Source organism: Castanea sativa, chromosome 10, assembly GCF_040712315.1.
Source record: "Castanea sativa cultivar Marrone di Chiusa Pesio chromosome 10, ASM4071231v1".
Classification (NCBI taxonomy): Eukaryota; Viridiplantae; Streptophyta; class Magnoliopsida; order Fagales; family Fagaceae; genus Castanea; species Castanea sativa.
This window is the reverse complement of record NC_134022.1, coordinates 20,818,512-20,838,418: the sequence shown is the minus strand read 5'-3', so window position 1 is coordinate 20,838,418 and position 19,907 is coordinate 20,818,512. Positions and strand designations below refer to the sequence as shown.

Below are 19,907 nucleotides of genomic sequence, written 5' to 3'. Positions count from 1 at the left end.
CCTCTCTCTCTCTCTCTCTCTCTCTCTCTCTCTCTCAAAAACACACACACTACACTACACTACAGATTATTGGTAGAAAGCTTTAATCCTTCAACCCCACCTCCCATTCCCAACAATCAAAATCTATTGAGCTAGCTAATATAATTTAACATCCAGGTTGGGGTTATTGACCAGATTAGATTAGACAAATGGATTTGCGAATTGTTCAGTTTGCCTTTCAACTTTTCATGATGAAATGATTCTTTGGCTTGGTTGACCCTTCTTACCTATCGTTTTGATCATGTTGATAATAGTCTCTAATCAATGAAACACGTAAGGTAGTGTGTCTTTGTGATAATCTTATTACTTACTATTGTCTATCCACTTTGACATCTATATTTTCATCGTATTAAAATGTTGCTATGACCTCATGTTAACTATTATTAATTTCTAACAAAAACAAAAAATTAATAATTAGAATATGAAAGTACCCTTTTTGGCAATCGATGTAAGTTAATCATCCATCTATCATTTGGTCTTGGCATAACATCACGATTTCAAGTCTGTAAATAAGCTCATGGTCATTTTAAAACAAAATATAGAAGATTAAAAAAATAAAAAAGAAAAAAAAGAAAAGAAAGGAATATTGTTGAAACAAACAGTTACAGTTTGTTTAGTTTGCAGTTTTCAGTTTCCAGTTTGATTAATAGATAAGCTGGGTTTATGTAGAGATTACAATCAAATCAAGTGAAGGAACAAGCAAGTGCATGCATTAAAGAAATCATATAGTTTTTGTGTCTTCACAAATATAAAATTTATAAGAATTTGTGTGAAAAAGATGATCAGGGGTATTTTTCTCATTTGAAAAAAAATAATAATTACAAAAACAAACTTAGTATTTGTATTTAATGTGCATGCATCCATGCGAGACAAGGGTGACCCTCTATGAGCAGAAGTTGATGAGAGATCATTATCATGCGGGTTTGGCAAGGAGACAAGATAATAGGTCTGCTTTGTCATCTTATTAGGACAATGGGACCTTTCTTATTAGCCCAACCAGAGGCCAACATTTGTCACCCACCACATATTGATTATTTCATATCTCCCACTCCCTCTCCCTCTATATAAGGCCTAAATGCCCAAGACCCCCTCAGGACCACAAAACAACTTCAATACCAACCAAAGTTCCTAGTTACTGCACCAAATTTTTTTACTTCTTCCATTTCAGCATAGGCAGACATGGCAGCTAACACATTCTCATCAACAAGGAGTTTGAAGGTTCGATCATGGCAACGATGCTCAAAGCAAGTTAGAGAGCGGCGGGCACGGCTCTATCTCATATGGAGATGTACAGTGATTCTCCTATGTTGGCATGAATAAGCTCTTGGAGAGCAGTTAGAGCTCCCATTTGAAGCTTGGCCTTCAATAGTCTTTGCCTAACTGCCTAGGGGGAAGCTCATATACGTGGGAGTTGTGGTCTTGTGGGAGTTTAATTAGCATTGAGTAAAAGCAGGATTTGATGTAGTTTTGGTTATAAGTGACAAAAATCAGATCAAACTGGGAATGTCCAGTGGATGTATAAAAGACAAGTACCATAGGACGAAAGCTGAATTAGCTACATGTTTAAGTTATGTTTTGCTAGTGTGTATATATCTCTCATAGCTACTGTTTTTCAACTTACTGGGCCCTTCACTCTCTAAAGATAAAATTTAATCTGGTGAGTGGTGACACATCTCATCCTTGGAGCAGTTACCTCTGCAGACTTCAGCTATCTCTTAACCATCAATGGATGTATGACATAACAACCAAATATGCATTCAACTCTACTGTTGCCTTAAACAGGTCAAATCAAAGTTTTACTTCTAAGAAGCCGTAGAACCAATCACCACCATAAACGTCATGGTTCAAAGAACGTATATGCATAGTATATATGCATCCTCCATTTTACAATGTACGAGTCTCACACGACAATAAAACTCACATACTATGTAACAGATGATACATATATTTGATATATGAGTTTATTATTATTATAAGGTTCCTATACAAATTTGACTAATTTTTAATGTCATAAGTAAAGCCTTTGACTCATGCAAGAAACTTTTTTTTTTCCTCTTTTTTATATGGATATTTACCTTAGATAACAGGTGTATGTAATGTAACTCCCACATACATAAGAGGTTCACACCGGATATATGAGACAGCTCCTCACACTTTTGGGACTCAGCAATTTGTTTAGTTGGGATGAATCATCTTATCAACTTGGCCAAATCAGGTTTTAAGCAGGGACTAAGCTGATAAGCAAGAAACTCCCACCCTATGCCTCCCTCAAAGATTAATAAATGATTAAGCAGAGAGGGTATTGGCATCAAAACTTGGTCCTGCAAATGAATTTCTTTGTCTAATAAATCCCATCTGGATTAAACAGGCCTGAGATCCTAAAAATATACAATCAAACGTAATTTCACTTCGCAGGGATCAGGAATCTATGGAAGCAGGACCAAGGTAAATTATCCATAAGAAAATGCTAGTCCAAATGAGACAGAACATGCTAAGAGTTACTGTACTGTCAAAAAAGTGAATGTGAAGATAATATCTAGTGCTGGACGAATAAATACAATGGTTTCGACAGCTGGGACTTTTGTAGGATGTTCCAAGACTATATGTTAAAAAGCCAAATATCACGTACAGAGGAAAGCTTAAAAACCAAGACATGGGTCATGAAAAATCTAAAAATCATAACACGCTTAGATTTTTTGCTGGACCATTAGCTATCAGTCACCCCTTACTACCAAAACAACTTTACTGTGTATGCATGGTTTCCAATCAATTCCTAGTGTCAATAAAATTCTAAAGACCTTAACATATATGTATGGCTCATATTATTTATAAAAAAAAAAAAACCTTGCATACAGATTCTGCATAGAATTCTCCAATTATTGTTCAAGATATGCACTGTACAAAATAGAATCTGGAGATAATAATCAGCATCCAGTTTACCATATATCATACTGTATAGAATCTGCGGTGCTAATATTAAAATCCTAACTAGCAAATGAAATGTAAAAAAGGTAGACAGCTGACCATTACAAGACTCATAAAAAGGACTCCTACGAATTTTATTCTGCCATATTCACAATATATGCACCTCAGATGTCAAATTCTGCATCTTTGTCAAAAAAATCCCACCCATCATCCAAAAGTGCTTGGTGATCAGCTTTGGTTCTTTCCTCTTCAGGTCTACTTCTTGGTGATAGACTGTCAACAGAGGCTGTTGGGCTTGTCCTCTTTGGCGTCTCAGATGACTTCCCTTGCTCAGTAACCAAAACAGGTGCCTCACTTTTAAGGGATGAGCCTGAAGAAGCTAAACTGTGCTCAGAAACCATATCAGATGCCATGCTTTTCACAGATGAGCCTGAAGAAGCTAAAGTGCCCTCAGGAACCAGACCAGATACCATGATTTTCACAGATATGCCAGAAGCAGCTAAGATGCAACTAGTCTGGCTTGAGGAAACAGATTTGCTTAATGGAACACGGTCGTCAAACTTCTCTTTCAGTAGACTCACATCCTGACAAATAACAGAAATTTCTCCTCTGCACAATGATAAAATGACAAGAACACTTCATTACCTGAATCCTTCCAAGGTCAACAAAAACAATGACATACATACTTATGTATACATGTAGCAACAGATCAGAACCTGGAAAAATAAACTACAAAATAACTTCTACCTTTTTTATTTTTTATAAATTTTTTATGTAGGGTTTACCTAAGCAGATACCAAATTTAAATAAAGTTCAAAAAAATTTGGGGGAAAAAAGTTTATGGCCAGAATATATATACATGAACACATGCAAAATGAATTCAAATAGAATAGAATAGTGGAAAAGAGGGCATGTGATCCTAACTAGTCTGTTCAGTGTTCAGGATCCCCAAATATTTGCGTCTAAGGCTTGGTGGTGGTTGTTGAGTGAGATGCAAAATGATTATAAAAAAAAAACACTAAATCTTTTTTTGATAAGTAAAAACAGAGAAGCAAAGAAAACACAATTTATTTTTAAAGAATGTTGATTTAATTTCTTTGACCAAATTTTGCCAAGAACTAAGGGGCATTAGTCATGTTATACAGTAGTAAATTTGGACAACTGATAAAGTTTCTATTGGTTTTGACTTTTTTTTTTTTAAATTCACAAGCAAAACCATGAATGCTTAACTATAACAGTTGTGTTGTGTGTTTGTGTGCACGCACACATGCAGCATTGGGAGTTTGGAGGAGGGAGAGGGTATTATTGTTTCAAAAGGTTAGCACATCAATCACTTTAAAAGACAGTGGAGGACCTCTATTGTTTGTCTTAACAGTGAAGTACCAATCAAAACTTCATTCAAAAGAAACAAAGAAACTTACTGCAACATATCAACAATGTGACCACGGTCTATTAGAAACTCCCGCAGCTGCAATAAGCATAAATTTGATTAGGTCAAAAAATTGTAGTCATTTCTTTTTCATTGAAGGGGTCCATGGTGAGTCAAATCGATTGCTACCTTGGAATTCTCCTCTGCCTCCTCTTTTAGTATCTTCGACTCCTGAAGCACCTTCTCCATTATAGCATTTTGTTCAGCAAGAGCATTTCGTGCAGATTTTTCTTTATCTAGCCTTTCCTGCTCAGCTGCTTTCCTCATCTCTTCTGCGATAGATAATCGTGCTTCTAGGCTTTGGTGCATCTGAAGGGGGTAATAATGAATCCAAATTAAAAAAATATTCAAATGTTGATTACACCCTGTTTGCAACTTCATATATATCATCATCAAAGAAAAATGTTGTTGACAGCATCTATAAATTTTTTTACTAGGAACCTTTGTCTAAAGAGCTCAAACCAAAATTCAATTATGCAGAGTTTAAGTTAAGGGTGCAAACCAAAATAACATTTTCTTGCATTTCTTGGCCATTGCTGATTTTAAGAAGAAACCTCTAGCAAAGTGGATTAATACGAATGCCACTGTATTTAGTTATAGGTTTATTACAAGTTACAACAATCTACTGTAAAGTGTAAACTGTAGTACTATGGTGCCATTTACAATGTACACCAAAAACTTCGAAATCCTACAATTGATGCCCTTATTCAAGATAAACTTACAATGTTCCCCACCATCCAAATGAAAGTCTAACAAATTAGTAGGAAAATTAATTGCAAAACAAGTTGTTGATTGCAGAATATTTGTAGTTTAAAGCGCGCATTGCCTCCAGCTTAGATGTAACAAAATGTTAAATACCTCATTGAGAATTGCAAGGGATTTGTCCCTTTCATCAGCCAAGCTGAGTACGCGAGATTGAAGTTCCCTCACTTCAGTCGCTAAAATTGACTTCTCTCCATACACTTCTCCCGCATGCTACAAAGGTTAAGACATAGGGCTCAGCTCTTATCCTCATAAACTAAAAAACTGATTTGTAAATAAAAAAAAATTTAGTGGATCTAAATCGAATATTCATTGGGTATTTTACAACCATGTTATTTGCTTCCTTTGCATGCACCAACGTCTGTTTCAGATCCTCCACCTCGACCAGAATATTCAGTCCTCCTCTAGAAGCTTCCTGTTTGGCTTCTTCGGCAGCTTTCTCCTGAAGTTCCACTTCTCTCATCATGTTGATAACTCTCTCCATAGCTGAAAACAAGGTTTTCTGCACCATTGATAAGTCATTAGTAACCTTCAAACATACAAGGGGGAAAAGGCAAGAAAATTTTAATTTTAATAAAAAAAAATCTGCATGCAGTTAATAGAGCTAATTATGGAATGCAGTGAGCCTATGCCAAGCATAAAACCACTCAAAACCGTGACTTTTTTAAACATGATGAAAGATCACAAACAAGAAGCATTAACTTTGTCAAAAGCAGACGCAAGTCATCAGTCACATTATGCATAATTCCATATTCATCATTCTGATTTCCTACTGCGATACCATTTCTCCTAAAGTAAACCCAAAACCATGACTGTTTAAACATTACGAATGATCACAAACAAGAAGCATTAACTTTGTCAAAAGCAGACGCAAGTCATCAATCATTATGCATAATTCCATATTCATCATTCTGATTTCATATTGCAATACCATTTCTCCTAAATTTAACCCCCCCCCCTTCCAAAAAAAATAAAATAATCCAGACCCATCAAATGGAGAAAAAAATAGTATTCTCTCATTTTGTTGTGGAGAAATCATCAAAGTGAATAAAACAATTGTACACAATTTTATCCGATGACTAAAAAATAACCCCCTGAAGTTGAAGACATACAGGAGAAACTCTACCTAAATATATATATTCATGTCGCCTTCCTTTCTATCTTTTATTTTCTTTATCATATAACCTGTGTCTGTATCTCTAACTAAAGACCTTTCCTCAATTCTCGAAGTACCAAAGGATAAATGAGCCATAATCCAGTTTACAATTTGCATCACTTAAGGTTTGCATACATATACCAAAAGGCAAGGCGCTACAACATTATGTATTCTCATCATCTCAAAGAATTTGAATTCAACTAGACAAAAAGACTGATTGGAACATAAACATATGCAGGGCACAATGATCATCTGCCCTATTGGGAGAAAGAAAATTCACAGGACTCTCCAACTACGCACAAAGGCATCGAGGCTATGAATGGTATCACAAAACTGAAAAGAGCAAACATCATTTATGAAAAACAGATTAATCAATACAAGTGCTAAGTGGCAAGCTTCACATGAAAAACATGCAACTGAGCATGAAAAAACGTATTAGGAAGCATCATTAACAAGCTACCATTTAGTGAATCAATTTTAACAAGAATTAGATACAACAAGATGCTATTGACAAACAATACAGCTGAAATTCCAGTTAATTCAAAGGCGTTGATCCTCGTTTAAACTTCAAAAGCTTAAAAGTAGTAAATCTAATAGTAGTACCTTGTTATTTTTGGCATCTTCAATGATCTCTTCAAGAAGATCAAGATTACATACTTGGCCAGATCGGGTAACTACAGTGCCAGTTGTTGGCTCATCCTCAATATCACTCAGTTCACCAACAAAATAGTCTTGCTTGGAAGTAACATCAGCAGAACGACTGGACGCTTGTGTCTGGCACTCAGTAACAGAAGGTTCAGAACCAAATTCGGACTGAACACATTCTGAAGAAACTGATGCATGTTCTTCAACAGATGAAGTAAAGAGCTGAGCCATAGGCATCCTCACCTTAGTGCTATCTAAACATGATTCTTCTTCATCACTTTTTAGACAAATAACCATATCCAAGTCATCAGCCACAGGAATGTCAAAACCTCTGACACCATCTTTTTCATTTATCAAAGCAGTTGTCATGCCAGGGTGGGTCTGCTCTGACCCAACTTTGATATTATTTTCTTTCCAAGCTCCCCAAGTAATCAGTTCATCACTTTCAGTATTTTCACAACATTGTTTCTGGCCATCGTTTCCATCATCCAACAAAGCACTTGAGGTGACATGGACCATCTCATTCAACCCCACTTTGGCACTGCTTTCGCGAGTCATCCCAATTAAAATCACTTCCTCATTCTCAGTATTGCCACATGATCGATCATTACCATCATTTACATCATATAAATCTAAATCCACAGAATCATTCTGCAATTCAACCAAAGGTGTTGAGTCAACATGAAGTGCCCCACCTGTATCCTCAGTTACCTTGGCACCATCACTAGCAATTGAACGTAGTTCTGAAGACGGCCCCACATCTGCCTTGTCAACTATCCGCTGCTGCTGTCTCAACAAGACAACCTGGTCCTCAGATTCAACTGCACATTCAGCATATAATATATTATAAATAAGCGAGTCAAATCAATTCACCCAATGTAATGGTAGCCCTTTTAATACATGCAAAAACAAAAAAAGGAAAGAAAAGTTTTTAACAAACAAGTAGCTGCAAGCTATGGCAGGTGTAAAACAAGATGAACTAAAAATTGTGGACAATAGAGCAATTGCAGCAACTAACTGAATCAGAATTCGATAAATTCCAGTGGCAGAAGGTTTTCAACAAAAATTGAGAATACCTTCATTATCCTCAGGAGGACTAACACTAGTCAAAAAATCCTCTTGAGGATTGACAGGACCACCAAACTGACTGGACAAATAAGGGATTATCTCCTTAAGAACAACATCCACAGCTTGATCAGCATCCTTGGAATTTTCAATAGCTACAGCCCTCAGCAAGCGAGAATCAACCTAGGCAGAATGAGATCCATAAAATGTCTTCAGTCAGACTTTAAATTCTTTTAAAAATAAATAAAAAAGTTGTTGAATTGGATTAGACAGGAAAATATTCAGAATTACCGTAGGGAGTATAGTGTTGATCATAAGAAACACTACGTGAAGAAAAATTGCAAAGGTTTTCATGCTCAAATATTAATTCTTAAACTTTAAGCTTCAAGTCAATTAAAAGAAAAATAACAAAATTCAACACCAATTCTAAAGGCAAGCATTTTGCAAAACTAATTTTCACTAATTACAAAAACAAAGTAGCTAATAAAACACAATATTATTCCCATAAATTTACCAAAGTAGAGGACAAGATCATGGGTCCAAGATTCACAATAATTTTTTTTTTTTTTTTTTTAATTCTGATTCACATAAAATTCACAATTCTCAACAACATATAGACAATGGTTCTTGAATAAACCATAAAATGAATCCAACATATAAATTCTCATTAAAAAAAACATTATACACTTCAATAAAAACACAAAAAAAAAAAAAAAAAAAGAGTGCATAAAACTATCAAACAACAAAAATAAGTAACAAGTAGCAAACTCAGTTGAACCTTAAATTAAGATACCCAATGCTTCAACAAAGTAAAATATAATACCTTTGGAAATATCTCCTGTAAGCATTTGTAAACTGACTTGAAACCCATCTCCAATAACTTATTATCTGCACATAAAATTGAAACCAAAAACAAAAAAGTTTCAATCTTTTTACTTTTTTCTGCAATTTAATTACTGATTATAGAGATAATTGACTAAATTTCATACCAAAGAAAAAATAATAATTTTAAAATTCAGTTCTTTTATAACTAATTTTGGTGCGAAAACGTTAGCAGAAACAATAATAAAAGGAATCATTTTTAATAAAAACACACAGTGGTCTGTTGGATGCCTAGAAAAAAAAAATTAAGGAAAAGCAAAGAATTTTAGGGTTTTAGAAGTGAAAGAAAAGGAAAAAAATATATATTGAAATTTGAAACCTTTTTGTTTCCTCAAATTCTCTTCTTTATTCATCTATGCTTCTCTGTTGTTGTAAATCAGAGAAAGAGAAAGAGAAGCACTGACCTTGTGTTTTCCCACTGCGTCTATCTTACACACACACACACAGAAATTGAAAAGAAAAGGGTATTTGGAATTTTGGAGTGTTGGGATTACTATTTATTTAGTGTGAGGGAATTGGGATTTGGGGAAAGGAAAACGAGGAAACCTATGGAGCTAAGCAATCTCTATATATATTGGGGTTTTCTAGAGGAACGTTAGTCATGCACTTTTATTTTATTTTACAGAGACATAATTTTTACTCTAGGAAAATTATTATGACAGTAGATTTACTCTATTCTCACACCTCAATTCTTGTGTTTGGCTTGTGTTTAACTCTTAATTGGATAGGATAAGCTTAGGTATTAATGTCATACCTTCAAATATACGTGGTGAACTCATAAAAAAGTGATAAAATTTAATCAAGAATTGACACGTAAGCATGAAAGTAAAAGGTTCATAACTATTTTCACAATTTTGTTATAAATTGTCCAAGTAGTACTTTATAAATGGTGAAATTATAGACTTTTTTTTTTACTGCTTATAACTAGCCACTTGTGATTAAAATTGTGGAAATAGATTTAATCCAAAAGCATGATAAAAATTTGGGTGTGAAACATGATGTTTCCATACTCTTACAAAAAAGAAAGGGCATTGCAATTGCATGGTGGAGGTTCATACATCATAGTACTATATGGGCGGCGTCAGAGAGAGATGACTTGGAAGCTTCATAGTGGTTTCTTTTTCTTACTTTATTTCGAGGCTCTTTCTTCTGCGCTTTTTGTCATTATCACAACTTGCAGGGTGTGATTAGTAAATATGTAGTGTTCTATCTTAAAAAATATAAAAATGTAAGTCAACTTTTACTGGGGTACTAATATCAAAAAAAAAATTACTTGGGTATAAAAAGGAGATTTCAGTTTCACTAGATTTTAAACATTTTTTTCTTGATTGTTGATATAGACTATTTTAAGTGGTATGTGTTAGTGATAAGTTCTAAGTTATCACTTTAATGATTTGTGAGAATCGGGTCCTAACAGGACTCAAATTTCTTAGGATTCTCTTTATGGGTATTTAGGCCCCATGACTGAGGGTAGACTAATGGCTGAGACTTGGGAAGTGATGTACTCATGACTGAGGGCGGTTAAGGAATGTCACTATCCCCCTTAAACATTTTTTTATTACCACCAAAAAAAAAAAAGGTATTTAGGCATGGAAGGAATTGGACATCCATGGGCTGAGGACAGGTGCACACATGCTCTACATTTAAAAATAAAAATAAAAATTCTTCCCTTTTTGTCACATGCTCTACATTTATAATAAAAAAAAATCTTCCATTTTTCTTTTTTCTTTTTAGAAAGAGTAAATCCTTTTTAATCAAGTGAATATGCATTTAAATTTACACTAATCTAACCAAGAAATTTAACATCAGTTATCTTCTTCTTCTTTTAATTTTTTATTTTTTATAATTTGATAGCTACATCGAAAAAGAGAGATTTAAACTCTAAATGTCATTGAAATACTATGAGATGTCAACTTGTCAACTAGTTGAATTACAAAACTCTTAATAACATTAGTTATTAATTGAATTGCAACAACTCAAATATTACCAATTAGTAATATAAAGTACCTTTTAGGGGGTGTGAGGAAACAATAGCATTAATCTCTATTTATGTACCACATTATAAATAATACACCTTAAAAACTGAATTTAAGTTTAACAATTCCAGATAAAGTGATTCAATACTATATAAAATTTGATCTTCTCTAAACAAATTTTAATGAAGATTTAGTATAATTTTCCACAACCCTTTCCTTCTTCTCTTCTCTTATTTATTAACCTCCTATCTCTCTCACCTTCCCAAAAAAAATCCTCCCATCTCCCCCTTTCAAGCATGGACCGTTTTTATAACGAAATAATATATCTATAACATTTTCATAATAAATTTTAAGTGGTAGATTGTTATTGTTGGCGCAAAAAAATAATCTCGGTAGTAAGTTCAGATTTAACCCAATAACAACCAAACATGTATAATCTGTTGTGAAAATATTGTAAAAATGTTATGAACGTAACACTTCTTTTTTCTTTTTCTTTTTTTAATTTCTTAAAAAGCTTAAAAGGATTTTCCAAGAACAGGCATCCTTATTTAAGCCTCCATTAATCTAAGTGGCTTGGAAGTGACATTGCCAAAGAAATTTCATTGCTTAAGACTCAAAGAGTTTCAACTTCCAAGGTGTTTTCCAAGTTAAAATGTACATTCATCAGCTCCCGGGAACAACCAAAACAGCCCGGAGAATAAATCAAAAAAAGAGAACAGCCTGGAGTAATATCTGATCATAGTCTATTACCTACGTGCTTATTTTCCTACACCTTCTCTAGAGCCAAAGGAGTACAATAATGGAGTAGAAATGGAAAGTTGCCCCAAATTCTTCATCCTTGTGAACTTCAATCACTTTCATTAATAGTATTATATATTGTCTTTTGTTTAACATATGCATAATCTCTTTCACAACAATGGAATTCCACACGGTTGTGGACCCATTAATGAGATGATGCATAATGCATGACATAATTATTCATTTATTCCTTGATCACAAGATATCATATTTCAATTTCCACATGTTTGAAAACAGCAACCTACAAAAGCTATTCATGCATCATGAGAGAGAGAGAGAGAGAGAGAGAGTCACGATGCACATGTCCCAAGTCAAGCTTGTTTCCCTCACGGGTTAGGAGCATTTTTGAAAGAGAAACTTCCAGAGTCTTTTGGAGATGTTTGGTTTGTATTTTCAAACAACCATTTTCAGTTTTTAAACAATATTACACATATTTTTACACACTTTTTTACCTACACGTATTTCCACAAATGTTTTCAAACAATAATTTTCAATTTTTACATCCCAATATTAAGAAAGTCTGTTTCATTTAGATAGCATCAGGAAATAAGTAGAATAGTATAGTAGAAAGGAAAAAGCCTTTCTTCTGTCAATGATGATTGTCCTACCACAACGGCTCTTTGCCGTAACCTTGTAAAGCCTGCCAATTTATCTAGACCAAAATTTCACATACAAACAAAACTACTTTCAGTATGTGACATATATCACATATGAAACACACACCCCAAAAAACCCTAAAATCTATACATATTTGCAAACTACATTAGTTGGTGTAATACAGAAACAAAAACCTCCAACTTCAAAGGCCGTTTGTTGCAAGCAAAATTCTCAAACTATCTCTTGTTTCCCAGAAGAGGTTCCTTTGGACTCTCTGAAAACTTCATTGGATTTGAATCATCCTCCCCAAACTTCTTCGGAGCCTGTCCTTGCTTACTTTGACCTCCCTGAAAAATATCCAGCATGTAATCTGATAAATCATTAAAGTTTCAGATTAACTCACTGCACTAAACATATAACATAGGTTATGAACCAAGCCTTTGTCCTCGTAAGGCAGTTTAGAATCCTGCTATCAGCCAATACGTACAGACAAAGTTGTATTACCAAACAACAACTACAACCAAGCTTTAGTCTCAAAATTTTGGGCTTGGCTATAGATATCAAATAGAATAATTCACGTAAGATATGGCTAAAATAAGTGCTCCATGAATCTTATCCAAAAATTAATAAATAAAAAGTGTTCCATGAAGATAGAACGCATCAAATAGGACATTCTATGCCCTACTTTTTTATGTCCAAATCTCACCTCTACTTTCTGGTTCTAGTTTATATTCCCATGCTAGTGATTAAATCAAGAGTCATAAAAATGTACAATTAACAGATAAGTGAGGTTTACTCACTGCAGGCTTTTGACCAGTCAGCCTCCGATATGATGGAGGGCGTGTAAAAGACGAAGCAGCTGCAGCTGCCGCAGCAGCCACACGTATCCTGCAAAAGACATCATGTATTTCACATTCATTGAGTGAATATAACTGGCTGCAAATACTAAAACCCAGCAAAATCAGATGACATCATACCTTTTATGTACATCAACATACACATCTGTCTCATCTACAATTTCCTCCTGCAGTTAGGAAGGGGAGGAGAAAAAAAAAAGATTCCCTTAAGTTATGGATAAATTATGAGCAAATTTAACATATAACCTTTCGATCAAAGGGCATTTCTTGGTGTTTCCCACATGGATATCCATGGGTCGAATCCTTCCCCCACTTACAATGTATCCAAAAAAAATTCCTGTGCAAATTAAAATAATATGGGCACTTCTTTTGAAGTGCACAAAATCAAATTGGACCAATCCACTTGAGGATTTATATTTTAATTAGAAGATTGGATCGGTTGGTACAAGCATTCAAAAGTACAATTTTTTGTGAGTCTGGACTGCTGCTACTCAGCCAAAGGTCAGGCAAATCAACAGAAAACTCCAGATATCAGTAGTGGTGGAAATAGAGGCTTACTTGCAGAAGCTCTTCAAAAACATCCTCCAGGGTGATGATACCAATGACTTCCCCATCTTCAATATCCTCAGACAAAGATAGCAAACTGTTTGTGACAGCACCATTTTTATGAACATTTTGCTTGTTTGTGATAGGCCTTGGAGGTTTCTCAATGTCAACGACAACCCTTTCTGATTTATCATCACGGTTGGTTAGGAAGGGGACAGTTACTTGAGAATTCCCATTAGCTACTTTTTCTTCCTCAAATTTCTCCCCTTCAGGCCTAGGGTTCTTGCTCTTTCCTTTAACCTTCACAACAGCTGCCATATGACTGCTTCCTTTCTGAAACTCATTGAGGATATCATACAAAGGCATGTCTGATGGAACCCTGGGACATCAATGCATGAGAATTCATATTTTGCCCAGAGAGGAATGGAGAATAAGAGATACTGAGGAGAAAAGGCCACACCTAGGAATTCTCCGAATGGAAACAGCACTGACTGGAGTTTCTGTTTCTGCTCGTACTGTGAGAAGACTTTTCACCTTAATCCCACAAATATTTACCATATGTAATAACCAATTCAAAATCAGTTCAGTACCAATAACAGGAAATCCAATTTTCACATTTTAAAAGGGAGGAGAAAAAAGGAGAAAAAAAGATGAAGGATATGCCATCACCAGTAAGAGACCGATAACATTTTTGGGATTTCCAGAATAGACAGGGACACGACTATGACCTCGTGCAAGAATTTTTCCAATTGCTTCCCTGCTTAAAAAAATTGATAAAACATCTTTTATTAGTCTATTTCTGATCTATAAGTATATATTTAAAATTTAAGGCAAAAAATATCCCTGAATAATAAGGAACAGAACAGAAGAGTTATGCCCATCTTGTTCACTGGCAAATGGTCCTAGAAGTAGAAGCCCATCTATTTTTCTATAATATTCTGTTTAAAAGAGTAGCATTGGCAAAAACAAGCATCCAGGAAATGTCATCCAGACTAGGGGACAAGGTTCTTATAACTTAACTGTAGCTCCCATTATCATTGTTTCACATCTTGTCCTCATTGCCTAATTGCCTAAACAACCCACTCCAATTCTAGACAATATAAATATGGTACACATGGTTATACATGCTGAACATTATGATATGCTTAATTAATAGCTCACTCAACTCCTCTTTGGGCAACAATAGCTCCTAACAATTAAATGTCCATCCAGAAGCAAAATAGAAGGAAGTTAGAGCTTCTGTTACCAGCTCATTGCCAAAACCACAAGCAAAATGAACAGGAAGTTTAGAGAAAGTCAGGCTGAAGCCAAACTGACCAGTCCAATTTTGAATTGACATCCAAGGAAAATGTTGATTCGATGGGTGTCATAGCCTCCTCTGCAGTCTGTGTCAAAAGGAACTTCAGAATTATGATCATTTTATAAACAAAGGCAAAGTAATAAAAATATAAAGATTTTAAAGTGGACTCAAATTAGATAACAGGAACTCCCCTAGAATTTTAGTCAAAATAATATATTTTTTTCTGGAGCAGGAGCATCAGAATTTTTTTGAAGAAATACCCACAACTCAGCAGGTAAAACTAAGATTACACATTGACCAAGAAAGAACAATATGGATGATAACATAAGAGTGGCTTGTCGACAAACTAAAACCTTTTTGGAGCAGAAGAGCATCATTTTTTTTTTTTTCGAAGAAATACCAACAACTAAGCAGGTATAACTAAGATTATGTGTTGACCAAAAAAAAAAAAAAACCATATGACTGATAATATGAAGTTTTGTCTTTGTACAAAGTAGGTGTCCAAGTCAGAGGCCACAATATTTCACCTTCAGAAAAATTTGATGGCTATTGGAATTTTTTGCTACAGCTAAATATGAAAGTACAAGTAGAGAAAACATTTGAAGTCTTTAATAAATAAATATATTTTTATAGCAACAATTACCTTTTCAGTCAAATCTAGTGCTCCACTGATAATTGTTGTCTCATCATGTGTGAGTTCACCCCCCTTACCAGCCTAAAATTAAGAAACAGAAAGTCAAGACAAAAACCAAGAGAATTAAAATCCTAGTTGTAGCAATTTCTGCACTGCTTCACAAAGTTTACATACAAGCTTATGAGCTGGTTATATCATGTTTTCCTGTATGTTAGTTGAATCATCTTCACACTTCTTGTCAATAAGGAATATTATTACCAAAAAATAGAGACTTCCAAAATGAGCAGATTACCTCCTGGCCATGGATAGAGACAAGGGCTTTCAATTGAGCTCGTCTAAACAGCGCATCATTATGTCCAAGTACGGCATCCAGAACCTGAAACCACTTTGAACGTTAATATATGCTCAAAAATTCAGTGCACTTGGTGAACTAAAAGTGTTAAGTCAATTATGAAACTAGCCAATCTCAAGCACCACCTAGTTGCAAAAGTATGAAAACAATTCCACCAAGGTGTACATGCATCCCCCCCCCCCCTTTCCCCCTCCTCTCTTCCCGGGCAAAGGGGGACCATAACACCTGAATGCTTTTTGTGTCTGCAAAGAAAAAAAGCATTCATGTGTCATGGTCCAGTGGCCTTACCCCTGAATTGGTCCAACCTCAAGCATGCAATGTTGTAAATATCAATTAACATCCGAACCCCTTAATTTAAGCTTCCTTGTGGACTCTCATATGCTCATGTTTTTACATTTGATAAAAATTTTAAAATGAACAGGTCCAAATCATATTTCAGTTTTAGTTCTTTGCCACATATACATCCTTCTAGGCAATACCAATGATTATCTCAGACTTTATTTCCACTAAATGCCATCCATTAACTGCTTAATGATGTCTAAATACATATTCATCAGAGCAGCTGCCCTATTTTTTGAAATCTTCTCAAATTAAGTGACCTCAGACTGTTGCTAGAAGAGAAGCATAATCATGAGGGCTATATTTGATTCCATCCACTTGACAAGGCATTACCATTGATGGTTCCCACATCTCTAGTGGCTCACCAAAAACTCATGTAGCACAGCAAATAACATATTAAGTTCAAGTTCACAATAGCCCCTTTTGGTCTATAAAGCATAATTCCACCTGCAAACTTCTACTTGCTTGGATCTCAACATCATCCCGAAAACCACCAACTACAAACTTATTCACAAATGACCAAACATGATTGAGTTGTTGAGAAAACAGGCAATGAATTCATTATTCAACTCAAAAGGTTGCTATAGCAATATCTAGAAGTGAAACATCTCCTAATCATGATAATTTATTTTTAAAGAAGAAGTTGTCCAGATCAGGAAACATTTTATAATCTGTAACTCTATAACCTGAAAACAGCAGTATATTTCCTAATGCAAAAAAAAATTAAATGTCTTAGGACATCAAAAACAATTATGCAGCAAATTACAGTATGTTACCAGATAACAGAAACGAAAATAACCATGGTGATCTTTATTATGATTACAATGATCCCAAGATGCTTTCCCTAGGGATCTATAGTCGTATGATGTAGAAATTTCCCATGAGAAAATTAAATTCATCTGTTCACTCTATAAAATTACCTTTCCAATTGGGTAAGCAATTGGATAACAGATGATCATCAGAATACGCACAAGCCACACTAAGCTTGCACCAACTGCGAGTCCATATCTTGAGCATATGGCTTGTGGAATAATCTGACCCAAATTGGTAAGTTATAAGCCACTGCCAGTTGAGGCTATAGTATTTGCAACTTGAAGCATCACCAATTAATTAGAAATACACCGTTACCTCTCCAAAGGCCAGAACAAATGTTACAGACAGCAAAACAGCAACAAATGGATGAAAAATTTTATCCAGATATATAGGAAGGGCCTGCAAAATCAAAACCAAGCACAAGGCACAAACCATTTGAACAATTTTTACATGCAAAACATCAACAATAGTCAATCACACGTGAAACCTTCATGGTTATTACATATGAGTTCAAACCTAGATAAGTCCAATATTTCCAAACATAGCAAATTATACTTACACACATCAGAATGAACATATGTATATAAAAAGTTCACCAATCTATTAAGAAACTTTTGGAATCTTAATTAGAAACCATTTTAATAAGTAATTATTAGATACTCCTAGAGTATAGCTGACGTGATATTCCACATCAATAAAAACAAGTTACCCAATACAAAACATGACATAAAATGTGAAAAAAGTATATCTTTATACTACATGACTTGCGTTTATTGGTTTGGAGAACTTCTTCATCTCTACTCTTGTGGTACTTAATAATTTTCCGACTTTCACTGACAGCAAAAGCCTATTGACTTGTATTCCACACCTGTTTGTCATTTAGTTAATTCAACTACCATTTTTGGTTTTTTTTTTTTTTTTTTCCTTTACAAAGATTTGAATAGGAGAAGTAGATGATATCCATTAAATGTAACTCAATTCCATTTTTTATCACTCCACTTACACTCTTACCAATGACCCAACAACCAAAGTACCACATTTATTACAAACCAAACACATTTCCCTCCTAGTTTAAACTTTTATAACTGTTTAAACTCTGTCCCCCACCAAATAAATATCTAACCTCTAGCAAAGAACTTTTAAATTACCTCCATAGCACAAGCATTACCCAAGAGCAAAGTAACCAGCAACTGGTGCTGCTTTTGCACCACTGGTAAAATAACCGCTGCATACATGTCAGCAACCCCATATTAAAAAAAAAAATTAGCAAAAAAACCAAATATATACTATATTATCAGGACAACAATCATCTGAAGTTCTTAATATTTTATCCTATCCATCCATCCATATTGACCAACACAACTTCAGTATCTATTTAAATTTGAACAATTCTATGGTACCTCTGTGTTATTTGAATCTACAATATATTTTCAAGTGTTTTAATCTCTACCATTCTTCCACAAACATAAATAATTATTTTAAATTTTAAAAACTTGAGATTAACAATTATGATCATGGTGTGTACCACTCCCAAAAGGTGTCATAGAATTACCCTTTAAATTTATGACAATGTGTAAACATCCATTCACCTCAAAATCCTATTTGCCAACATCATCAGCATCAAAATAGATTATGACTTTGAATAGAATGGAGAAAATAATACCTGCGGCGGACCCTAATTAGACCCTAACAAGTTCTTATAGAATCCATAACCAATCCAAAATGTTTGGCACTAACAATGGGTTATTGTTGTTGTTGTTGTAACATTAATAATTTAAACAAATACCAAAATTGTGATAATCAACATTTGTTTAATTCATCAATAACATTTCAAAATATATTGATACAACTCTAAGAACTCCATAATATTAAAATCCTAAGAACTTTAGACACCTTACCATATCCCCCAAACAAAAATTTACCCAGCACTATAAATTTTGTTAGCATATACTATCTATCTATCTATCTATTTAAACAGCTGAAATTCTAAAACCAACACCATTTTAATAAGCAGATGCCAATATTCAATTATACTCATTTCTCACATAGGCATAAGCTGACAGGTGAGTACACTTATTAATCCATGCTAGAAACAGATCAATAAATACAAATATAGAAATTTATATGAAGCTCAAAAGAAGTGTATTTTAAAATGTTAGAGGAGGGACAGACCAGCCTGTTTTTTCTCGGCGACAGAGCCACTACGTTGGAGGATTTCGAGGTCGACGAGGCCCAATGACATGAGGCCCAAAGTGAGGCCCGACATGATACCTGCGAAGAGGACCAGAACGCAAGAAATTCCGGCGTACACGAACCACCATGGCGTTCCGAAGCGAATATCTTCCGCCTCGATAACGATGCCGTTCGCCGCCGCCGCCGCCGCCGCGTTCATCTTCATCATCATGAACGTCAACAATTTTTTGTCGTCGGAGCTCGGTGGTGACCGGTGAGGTGATTACAGCACCGAAGAAACTGAGCCTGAGCCTGAGATAGGTTCAGAAATAAACAAAGACAAAAGATTGTGACTGTGTGTCTATGTGAACGAATGTATGTATGTGCGTTTGTTGGTGCTGAGGGGAAAATGTTACATGCGGCGCAGGAGTAGCATTGTCTTTTACTGCTTCTCTTCCTGCAACATTTTTTTTTTTATTTTAATATTTAGTTTTTCATGCATTTCTTTCTCTAATTTAAGATAAGTGATATTATCACAAATTGCAAATACTAATCCGTTAAGAATCAATTTAATTGAGGCTATAACATCATCATTTGTTAGGATCAATATATTTACAAGA

General features: G+C 34.7%; 3 protein-coding genes across 5 annotated transcripts; 1 reads left to right on the top strand and 2 right to left on the bottom strand.

Moving 5' to 3' along the window:
• Positions 1-1,134: 1,134 nt before the first annotated feature.
• Positions 1,135-1,655, top strand: LOC142613878 (small polypeptide DEVIL 14). The gene has a single exon (XM_075786393.1). The coding sequence runs from the start codon at positions 1,219-1,221 to the stop codon at positions 1,357-1,359; it is 141 nt and encodes a 46-aa protein (XP_075642508.1). The 5' UTR covers positions 1,135-1,218; the 3' UTR covers positions 1,360-1,655.
• A 1,219-nt stretch (positions 1,656-2,874) lies between these two features.
• Positions 2,875-9,449, bottom strand: LOC142613216 (uncharacterized). Of its 2 annotated transcripts, none has more exons than XM_075785456.1 (9): positions 9,308-9,449; positions 8,845-8,909; positions 8,033-8,204; positions 6,915-7,777; positions 5,484-5,657; positions 5,252-5,368; positions 4,523-4,702; positions 4,386-4,432; positions 2,875-3,573 (listed from the first exon to the last, which is right to left on the bottom strand). In XM_075785456.1, exons 2-9 carry the CDS (start codon positions 8,890-8,892, stop codon positions 3,129-3,131), a joined length of 2,046 nt encoding a protein of 681 aa, XP_075641571.1. In that variant the 5' UTR covers positions 8,893-8,909; positions 9,308-9,449; the 3' UTR covers positions 2,875-3,128. The 2 variants fall into 2 exon arrangements, with proteins under 2 accessions (XP_075641571.1, XP_075641569.1); XM_075785454.1 differs by having other exon boundaries at positions 9,223-9,441.
• Positions 9,450-12,187: 2,738 nt separating this feature from the next.
• Positions 12,188-19,639, bottom strand: LOC142611705 (putative DUF21 domain-containing protein At1g03270). 2 transcript variants are annotated; one of them, XM_075783815.1, is made up of 13 exons: positions 19,288-19,639; positions 18,264-18,340; positions 17,431-17,514; positions 17,223-17,336; positions 15,904-15,987; positions 15,621-15,692; positions 14,995-15,062; positions 14,347-14,437; positions 14,138-14,211; positions 13,690-14,056; positions 13,252-13,298; positions 13,075-13,162; positions 12,188-12,621 (listed from the first exon to the last, which is right to left on the bottom strand). In XM_075783815.1, the coding sequence occupies exons 1-13, from the start codon at positions 19,517-19,519 to the stop codon at positions 12,511-12,513; spliced, it is 1,509 nt and encodes a 502-aa protein (XP_075639930.1). In that variant the 5' UTR covers positions 19,520-19,639; the 3' UTR covers positions 12,188-12,510. The 2 variants fall into 2 exon arrangements, with proteins under 2 accessions (XP_075639930.1, XP_075639931.1); XM_075783816.1 differs by having other exon boundaries at positions 14,347-14,434; positions 19,288-19,638.
• Between the last annotated feature and the right edge of the window lie 268 nt (positions 19,640-19,907).

Bases quoted from the DNA above. Each gene is read 5' to 3' on its own strand.
- LOC142613878 (XM_075786393.1), top strand. From the start codon at position 1,219: ATGGCAGCTAACACATTCTCATCAACAAGGAGTTTGAAGGTTCGATCA.
- LOC142611705 (XM_075783815.1), bottom strand. From the start codon at position 19,519: ATGATGATGAAGATGAACGCGGCGGCGGCGGCGGCGGCGAACGGCATC. The intron at 15,693-15,903 runs GTAATCTGCTCA...TCTTAATTTTAG, and splicing joins TCTCTATCCATGGCCAGGAG to GCTGGTAAGGGGGGTGAACT. The intron at 12,622-13,074 runs GTGAGTAAACCT...GATATTTTTCAG, and splicing joins TGACTGGTCAAAAGCCTGCA to GGAGGTCAAAGTAAGCAAGG.
- LOC142613216 (XM_075785454.1), bottom strand. From the start codon at position 9,256: ATGAATAAAGAAGAGAATTTGAGGAAACAAAAAG. The intron at 8,910-9,222 runs GTTTCAAATTTC...TTTTATGTGCAG, and splicing joins GAATTTGAGGAAACAAAAAG to ATAATAAGTTATTGGAGATG. The intron at 5,658-6,914 runs GTACTACTATTA...TCAATGGTGCAG, and splicing joins AAGATGCCAAAAATAACAAG to AAAACCTTGTTTTCAGCTAT.